This window comes from Urocampus carinirostris, chromosome 4, assembly GCF_059441175.1.
Source record: "Urocampus carinirostris isolate Australia breed hairy pipefish chromosome 4, RoL_Ucar_1.0, whole genome shotgun sequence".
NCBI classification, from domain to species: domain Eukaryota; kingdom Metazoa; phylum Chordata; class Actinopteri; order Syngnathiformes; family Syngnathidae; genus Urocampus; species Urocampus carinirostris.
This window is the reverse complement of record NC_142352.1, coordinates 36,161,596-36,171,587: the sequence shown is the minus strand read 5'-3', so window position 1 is coordinate 36,171,587 and position 9,992 is coordinate 36,161,596. Positions and strand designations below refer to the sequence as shown.

Genomic DNA, 9,992 nt, shown 5'->3' with positions numbered 1-9,992 from the left:
CACGCCATTCTAAACAGTAGTGAATTCATAGAGGTGAAATCTTTTTTTTTTGCTAAAAACTTGGTGAAACAGTGGAGTGACTACATTTGTCCTGTCACGGTACTTCCTACAAACCTTCTTTGTTTAGCCTCAAAAATATTGTAGGGTGGGTAAAATGTGGAGTTGTGAGTCCCATCTGCAGCGTCCATTAGCACAATGTACCATACAACTGCCCCTGTGAATATACACAAATATCATTGATATACTTTGTATTTAATGTTTTTATCCTATTGCACATTTTTACCCTTTTCATTTGTTTCAATTGCACTAAAAAGAAAAGCCCTCCAATTTTGCTGAACTTGTATAATGACAACAAAGGACATTCATTGATTCGTTAAGATTGTTTGTTGTGACAGTCGGTTGAGATTGACAAATGTTGCAATGTTATATTGCAGGTAAAGTAAATAAGTGTTAGGTCATTGAATGGCACACTTGCATGTTGACTCAAAAATAGCGTTTATTACGAATACATAAACATATTCTTACAGTAGATATTTACTCGCTGCTTTGGAATTAGATCTAAAGTAAATTGGAAATCAGTAAGTGTTTAATTTTCCAACACAACAGCTTGATGAGCTCGTCTTGTGTTCTATCAATTCCACAAGGAGTCTGCCAGAAGGTAATTGTACAAATATTTAGCAATTTAATATACCTAATATATAAACACCACAAAATAAATCATGGACTTTTTGCACTTCCACCCAAAATGTAAGTTTGCTTACCAATTTAACAATGTTATAAACCTAGTGTTGGGCAGCACGGTGGAGCAGTGGTTAGCGCGTGTGCGGCACAGCTCTAAGGTCTTGGGAACCTCCTGTGTGAGTTCAAATCCAGCTACCGGACTTACTGTGCGGAGTTTGTATGTTCTCCCCGTGCTTGCGTGGGTTTCCTCCGGGCACTCCGGTTTCCTCCCACATTCTAAAGACATGCATTTCAGGTGGATTGGCCGGTCCAAATTGTCCCTAGGTGTGAATGAGCGAGCGAGTTGTCTCTCCCTGTGTGCCCTGCGATTGGCTGGCAACCAGTTCAGGGTGTCCCCTGCCCACTGCCCGATGATTGCTGGGATGGGCTCCAGCACCCCTGCGACCCTACTGAGGATAAGCGGTGCAGCTAATGACATGAGATGAGATAAACCTAGTGTTTTTATTAGGAGATCACTGAAAACCAAATTCATCAATATGATGTCAAATCGTTTTAAAAATCTGCATCAGAGTTAAAGCGTTCTAATTTATTCATAGCCAAAAACACCATTTGCTTGAGTGGTCACTAACAACAACGGCTTTTTTTCTTTAAAAAAAAATCAAACTGGTCTTAACATATATCACTCACTCTTTCTAGGGATAAATGAGTACTCAATGTGAAACAAACCATGTGCGATGATATAAGGCTAGCATGCTGAAGAACATCCTGACAAGGCTAGACTAACATGGCTAGTCTGGTAAATTTGAGGAACACGCTAGTGTTTGGTCACCAAACTCTATGTAGTTACTTCTTCATCCCGCTTTTTAGGACTCTTTTCTGGCCATACTATACAATAGAGTGACACCTAGTGGCCAAATGTTAATGTACTTTTAAGAGTGTCTCACAATAACATTGACCTTGGACAATGGTTTCTTTCAAGGACCATCAAGAATTCAGGATGATTACATCCACCACTGAGAAGTCTATACAACATTTGGAGAGTTGATTCCATCTTAAATGCCTTTAATAAACCATACAAAAACACGAAAAAAATAGATTCATTTTGATAAAATCTGCTGTTTTTGTAAGTAGATCAATGAAACGTATCGATTGCATTGGCCCTTGGTCTTGAATCAACGGACACTGAAGTTATTTTATTATGATTATTTCGAAAAACACAGCGCAAATATTTTAGGCATTAAAATGTTTTTAATTTTATCAAATAACCACATGGCAACATTAAGAGTATAAAAAAATATTTAAATATTTATATTTCAACTATTTCAAAGGCCAAGCGTTAAACCAAAAAGGCAGCAATGAAACAAAAACACAAATAGCGTATAACAATAGTGTATAACAATGTGAGTGAGAAAATGAAAGTACATTCCATTACACGATATTTGGTCAGTAACGCCAAGAAAGTATAAATTGTCTCTCATTGACTTTGTTGCTATAGTGACAACAGATTTACAGGTTTTGTTCACAGTAACACAGTAACACGTGTATGTTTTTGTTACAGCACGCTGCTTTCTTTTTCATGTGTATATGTAAATTAGTTGCGTTGCCTAAGTAGCAGACCACTTTACCCCACAAAATTCACCTGGCACCATCGTTTTTTTATTGTTGAAAAATAGTCCACACAACGCTCTGCCTAATGTTCTTAGTTAGTTTCTGGTTAGGGTGTGCACATAGATTTGGCCCCTCTCTTTTTCCAGGGACGGAGCCAGTTATGGGGATGTGCTAAAACTTGAAGATTAGTAGATGGCGCTGGGTAAGAAAAAGAGGACTGTGCTATCTACATAGAAAAGCGACACTTTGAGGAAATTGGTGGAAGAGCCAAGTATTCAGGTCAATTGTATCGATCCGACCCATGTACTTTATTCGTATCCATACTATCAATATTTGGATCCATTCCCTCACCCTCTTTTCAGCATTGCAGACACAATAAAAGTAATTGGAAAGTTAAACATCCACAACATGACTCCTCTAAATGATTAAATCTGGTTCCATTTATAAAATGTGGGACAGAATCATCCACACATAAAAAGTTGACTGTACTTTTCTCCAAATGTTACTTTGTGTGCACAAAGTAGCTGTTGATTATGCCAACTATGTGGTGCAAAATCTAACAGAAGGCATGGACAGACTGAGCAAGCTAACACCACGGACGGCCTGCTGGCTGCTGACGAACCAACATTCTTGTCCCTCTATTCCTCCTAAATGGCTAATCTTGCTTGGATCTCACCATTAATTGGTTAACAGTCACTGCAGGGCAAGGGGAAAGTGATGCTATTTAAGGCTCCCGTGCACACGCACCAGCAACGCTTTCATCTTGGCAATGACAGGCAACAATTATATTAGCAGATTTGAAAATGAAACCTCCCATCTAGGCACTAATCAAAAAGTCAGCCCATCTGCTACGTCGAACCGTGCAGCGCGTATGATAAAAGTGTGTCCGATGCTAATTAACTGCTAAGTAGACCACAATTAAACACTTTATTTCTACGAGAAAAATAGGAGGAGAATGATGAAAGCATTTTATTGTCTAGCAGGCGAGCAACATCTCCCTCTCTCTCCTCATCTTTCTCTCTCCTTGACTTACGCGCGCACACGCACGCGCCCATCAATACAACCCTACGTGCGCGCGTGCGCTCCATGTGCTTGTGCACGCACACACAGACTTTCTCTTTCCCTTAGCTGTGCTTTTGTGTTTTGTCAGAATTAATGAGAAAAGTTCCCTTGCCCTAGGGGTAATTAGTGTCCTTGGAGTTAAATAAGCTAATACTTAGACACCTCTGGCACAAGCAATTATGTTTGTGTATTGAATAATTGATTCAAAGAGGGGGGAGGGCTGCTAATCAGATCTGAGCATAATGAATTGATTTAATTAACAGGGGAATCCTTGGGTCGCTGCAAAGAAGCGTGCGCGGCGCATTTATTGCTCAGAGCGGAGCGGGGCGCGCACAGAGACGCAGGCACGCGGGAGGAGAGAGCACTTTGTCACATTTGCAATTGGATTTGTTTGAATGTAGTTGTCGTCTCGGAGCAAATGAGAGCGAGAGGGGAAGTGCAGTGAGATTCAGGAGAAGAGACGCGTAGAGAAGAGCTCAGCCAGCCTGCACTCAGCGTGCGCCTTATCCGATTTCCGAGCGCGCACAGCACTGCACGCCACGTTTAGCCGAGATTCACGCCGCCTCTCCGCTTCTTTTCATTCGCATGGAAGTCGTTCAAAGCGCTTTATCTTTTTGGGCTGTATCCCGAGCGGGGAGACGCGCATCCTGTAGTCACTATCGCGCTAATTGTTAGAGGAAGGTTGCTTTTGGTTCGTTTGCCGTCCGTCGATTCCGCTCCGCTAATCGAGACGAGAAGCTCCGAGAGGAGCGAGCCGCGTAGCCTCCTGGAGCCAAGGACGGATCGGCCGGGGAAGGACTCCTCGTTCCTCAGGACCATGGTGCTGGACAAGGAAGAGGGTGAGTAGCCTCCCCGCCTCCTGTATGTCACATCCCGGATGCTCGCCCCGATCTTCCAGTAACCGGCTGGCGGCTACTGCCGCTAATCAAAATAAGTCTAGTTTTCCAAATCGTATTTCATTAGTGCGTGTGTGCAAGCCCCAAGTCCTGCATCTCCAAGTTAAGATTCACACACATCAGATGCACAAAGAGAAGATAATGTTTATTTACACTTGATGTGCAGGAGCTTGAAGTCTCCCGCTAAGTGCTTTTTGCTTGGGCGAAGTTGTTAAGAGGCAGGCAGCCTCTGACAACCTCTCCGGGATGGCACATGACAGCAGAGTGCTTTTAACTTGATTGCAAATTATGGATAACGCCGCGCAGCCTCCACTCACTTTTCCCTTCCAAATAGGCCCGCTTGCATTACTTATCTATTTCAATGTATTTGGGTTAATGGGCGAAGGCAATCTAATTAATTTTAATTTAAATCCAAGTCGCCTCTCTAATGACGTTCCATTTTGGATTCCAGCTGACGTGGGGACGTGCACTGCATTTATCACATGCAGCTCCAACTGCTCCAAATGATGCTCAGTGTACTGTAAATGCATTCAATCCATTAATGTGTTATGCTTTTAATATTCAAACAGACATCGTATATGTGCTTTGAAAAGGGCACTTTGCGCCTTGAGAGCAAGTTTTCTCCCTTGTGAGACTTCTTCCCTGACCACCTGCTGAGATGCTCCATAAATACACAACATTTGGTGTTATTCGACTATCAAGCCCCTGCAACTTGTAAGGCTGATCCTCCGAACTAATGGTTGCTTTTGTAGCCCATTATTTATTTTTGAAAATGGATATTCTCCATCTCTTAGAGGTGGATCTTTTCACTAAGGCGTCACCAAAGCATTCGATTTTTGCGGCGAAAACATAAATTCACCTCTACGGCGACTTCTGCATCGCACGGCTACTGTAGGCAGATTAACTAAACTGTAAATAGTCTGCTTTTAATGCCAGCCGGCTTAAAAGTTCTATACATGATTAACGATTCGATTTGCTTTTAACAGTTATTGGCTAAGCAATATGGTAAAAGTACAAGGTGATGCAAATGGCATTAGTGGAAAAGGATGCACAAGAGCATGTAATGCAGTCAATACTACATTAACTACTGATGCCCAATTACAGAACCAGCGAGAGTGGCTTTTAGGAGCATTAGGACTTGCAGAAAAGCTGAGATCACCTGCTGCTCATTGCCTAAAAGCTTCACCCTTTATTCGCTGGATCCGGCCAGCGTCTCTTGCCATCGGGCCCGCTTGGCAACCGAGCCGCCTTGATCTGCTCAGGCTCATTACGGCTCCTCTTAACGTTTATTGGCTGTAAAGTTATAGGATTGTCAATTCGAGCTTCTCGCCTAATGCATCCGCTCAGCGTTTGGGTGAGGAAAGGGTTGGGGTGCAGTCGAGGGGGGTTAGTATTTGGGTGGCCGCATAATGACAGCCTTTAATGGCTTCTTAATTACATTTTGCATGGAGCCTCGTTTTCCTTTTAAGGCGGGTAAAGTGGTGCAGGGTGCTTGTTTGTTGGATGGTAACTGGCCATCCCAATGTGGCTTCAAATTGTGTACAAACATGAAAAAAATACATCGTTTTTTTGCTTGGATTTTGACATTGATCCAATCAAGTGAAATGTGCATACATTTTGGATGACAAGTTCTCAGAGATGAAAAAGGGCTCTGGCATATACATTTGTTGTGTAATGAAACAAATTTAATTTGTAAATATTGTCACTTTTATATCTGAAAACAGCTTTAACGCCATTCTTACCAATGTGTTAGTTTTTTGGCCTTTTTGATAATGCTTTAGCAATTATTTGCTTTATGAAAAATTTGGCATATTGCATATGTAATCAGTCCATAATGGTTAAAAAATTGAAGAAAAAAGAAAAAAAAGAGAATTATTTTTTCTCATGACAGTGTTGACATGTTGAAGGCAATTAGATCTTTTTTTGTAAACGTTGCTAAACAATTTTCCAATTTTTCCCCATCAGGTTCCCAACTGGTAAAAAAATAATTATTACAACAGGCGTCTATATAACAAATGTGGTCAATTTTAGATATCGAGTGTGTTAAAAACATTTCTCACGACTGTAAACGTTTAAAAAGGAAAGCACGATGCCATTCTTAATAGGACTTTTTTTTTTTTCTTTGACATAAAAAAGAAAAGTCGGCATAGCAGCTGACAGGGTAACGCCTCCGCAGCACAGTTCTGAGGTCATGGGTTCAAATCCAGCTACCAACCTTCTTGTGTGGAGTTTGCATGTTCTCCCCGTGCTTGTTCCCAGCCTACTGCCCGAAGATAGCTGGGATGGGTCCCAACACTCTAGTGATCCTACTGAGGATAAGCAGTGCAGGTAATGGATGGATGGGTAAAAAAACAAAACAAAAACATCAACAGTCTGTCTGTCAATATTGACCATAGAAAACTGTTAAATGAAAAAATAAAAAATAAAATAAAACTTTTTTCGAAAGTATCTTTGCAAAATGACACTTTTGAGAAGATACTGAGGGCATGGGACTCTCGCACCACCTAGCGTCAACGTGTGCACACCACTGGGTCTTGTTATATTTGAATTCATATATTTTGAGTTCAGGTATTTCCTTATGTTTGGGATGAGTCTAAAAGTTTCATCATGTATGGATTCTTTTTAGATATAGCCTGTACGCCATGACTTTGGAATTATTTCTTTGCGGGTTCCTGTCATCAAACCTACAAAAGAGAGCACCCGTATTCAGGCAATCCAAAGCTAAGAGATTTTTCTCTGAGTTGGGTCAGCTAAGAAGGTGCAGACGGTAGAGTTTTTGGTAGTTCAGCGCATGAAGGATAAAGTTCATCTAAGGTGCCTTTGAACAAGGAATCAAACACGCTTGTAAAATGATGTTTACCTCTCCGGAATGTCCCAAATATTCATCTGCACGTTTAAGTGTTGACTGACCTTAAGCAGACGCCAAATCCACCAGCGACTTATACGTTTGTGGTTCCCCAGCGCTGGTTAATTTACGGCTCCCTTATCACACTGTCCTGGAAAATGTGTACACTCATAAAGCGTGTGATTGAAAAGCAATCCTTCAGATGAACACAGACCGGTGATCTGTCAGGCGCTGTAATAAACCTTGGGCTCCAGGCTCACATTTTTATTTTGAAATAATAAGAATTGCTTCATTCTTTACCGGTGTTACCATGGTAATACTGTCTTGTAGCGGTGGTATATTGATTCAGAAAGTGGACAGTAATATTTCTTTTCTGTTATTTGGTTTCTTGAGGTTGATTTCTAATTTCCAGTTGGAGATTACTTTCATGTGTTCCTTAAGTCTTTTCACTTTTCCACAGGAATGTCATTTGCTGGGGTTTGCTGTTTTCTCAGCTTATTGGTTTGCGCTCACTTTAAAATTAAACTTGCCCATTTCAAATATTGAAATTGCAGTACATCAGGTTTGTGAGCTCTGGGGCCTGAACAATATTACAAACACGCAAGTCACTCAGAGATGCCCCCCGAAAAAAAAAAATCCTCATTTTGGGCTATTTCTTTATTCATGAAGATCAACTTTTTCATTCATTGAATGTCATAATTGCATTTTTGCCTCTTCCTTGCAAGAGAGTTGTGCTCCAGGTGTGTTGAACTGGAGCTGTTGTCCTGAAATCACACGTGCACCCTTTCGTGAGGAGCATACATCTAATTCCGCTGAATTCTCATACGAGGTAATATCGCTTTGTCACCATTAAACCTCTTGAAGCCCATCTTTCGTGATTGTTGCACGTCCTCAAGTGAGCAAAATGCGTATCATTCGTTTACCATAATCTTGGAGGAATTTAAGAAGACATGTGTGAGCAAGCGAGCCATGCGCTCATCAGCAGGATGCAGAAACTCAATTAGGCACTCTTGAGCTGTAAGAGCATCCAGTTTATTACTGCCTCGGGCGAGATGCTAGGCTAGCTGTCATCAGTGCGTGGCGTAGCCGTTGTCCGACCTTCTGTCTCGTCTAACATTGCAATTCATGCCTTCACTGTCCACACTTTTTTATTGCGCTGGTACTTTAATTGAGAGTTGTGACAGTTTCAGCACAAGTCGGAGGTTCGATGATCGCAGGAATAAATAAGTCTACATCGTCAGGTAGGGGGCAGGTTTCATATTGTCTGGGTAATATGTTTTAATGATGTGCCCCAACCACCAAACCAATACTCTTTGGTTTTTGACCCCCTCATAGAAACATATTGGTCAACTTATGCGTTTTCCCCATATTTCTTTTTTTTTGGTTATTTTAAATTGTGTAGTCGTCAGAACCGGAACAGATACAGAACCCACTCACATGACGTTCTCACACACGCCTTTTATTTTATGGGAAATGGGGGGTCATGCACGTTAGGAAGCCGGTCTGGTGTGGAAGGACAGGTAGCCAGAGACCGACGAGACCGATTCCAATTGCCCGAGTTGATATCGGACAGATGGGGACAATAACGGACAGGAAGTGACAGACCGGATAGATAACGGATCAAGATATCGAAAATTAACAGGAAAAACTAGACGGGAACGAAAACTGGATGAAATAATAAACAGGACAAAAAAAGACGGAAACTAAACTGGAACCCGAAATTAAACAGGACCACCATAACGAGAACAATATCGGAATGGAGATATCACAGGAAAACAGGGCCAAGTCAGAGCCCCCGTCTTTTGGGGCAGAAGTTCGTTTGACGGGCTGACCCTAAAGTGAGAGAGCGCTGAGCTTTATACAAACAGAAAGTCAATCTCTCAACGAGCCGCAGCTGGCACCACATGGGCGGGGCCAATTGGGCCCCATGGCAACCGTGACACACACAGGCGGGGCGATTGGGCACCACGGCAACCATGACAGAACCCCCTCCCTCAAGGGATGGCTCCAGAAGTCCCAAAATACAAAATACAGTGCTCGGCAGACCGACGGGCGTCGGGTCAGGTGGGTTGACCAGCGGGCAGACTGACGAGTCAGGCAGGCAGACTGAAGACCCGGGCAGGCGGACGTGCAGGCAGACGTACGAGTCAGGCAGGTGGATGGAAGAGTGAGGCAGGCAGACAGGCATACAAACGGACGAGTCAGGCAGGCAGACAGACGATTCAGGCCGGCAGACGGACGACCCAGGCAAGCAGGCGAGCAGGCAAGCAGGCAGGCAGGCAGGCGGACGACCCAGGCAGGCAGACAGGCATACAAACGGACGAGTCAGGCAGGCAGACAGACGATTCAGGCCGGCAGACGGACGACCCAGGCAAGCGGGCGAGCATACGAGCAGGCCAGCAGGCAAGCAGGCAGGCAGGCAGGCAGGCAGGCAGGCAGGCAGGCGGACGACCCAGGCAGGCAGACAGGTGACCCAGGCAGGCAGACAGACGAGCCAGGCAGGCAGACGGGAAGGCCGATGGACGATTCAGGCAGGTCGACGGATGATTCAGGTAGGCCGACGGCCGCGGCGGAGATGCTGACGTGCGCGGCAGAGAGGCCGACGGGGACCTCGGACAGATCGGGGCCCAATTTTCCCCAAAACCCCATTCGGGGCACAGCAATTGCCATGGCGGGCAAGTCCGTGGGTCGATGGGACAGCACGGCAGGAGGAGAGCCCCCGGGAGGCGGGGCCGTTGCAGACAGCCAACGCGACCCGAGCTCAGTAGGCTTAGCCAATTTCTTCTGCCGACGCCGCACGATCTGTTCAATTTGCTGGAACAGAAGCTGTCACTTGACAGCTCTCACCAATCCGAGCTTGTGTGAGCATTCGCTGGGTCCATTTTGTGGTCAGCCCATAC

General features: G+C 43.9%; 1 protein-coding gene across 2 annotated transcripts in view; it reads left to right on the top strand.

The window, feature by feature from the left end:
* The first annotated feature begins 3,615 nt into the window (after positions 1–3,615).
* Positions 3,616–9,992, top strand: part of lmo1 (LIM domain only 1) — a 64,673-nt gene continuing 58,296 nt past the window's right edge. The window contains exon 1 of one of the 2 annotated variants that reach the window (XM_088334385.1): positions 3,616–4,190. In XM_088334385.1, the coding sequence (XP_088190511.1) occupies positions 4,169–4,190 (22 nt within the window). In that variant the 5' untranslated portion in view covers positions 3,616–4,168. The remainder of the gene's footprint in view (positions 4,191–9,992) is intronic. The other variant, XM_088334386.1, reaches the window with a different exon arrangement.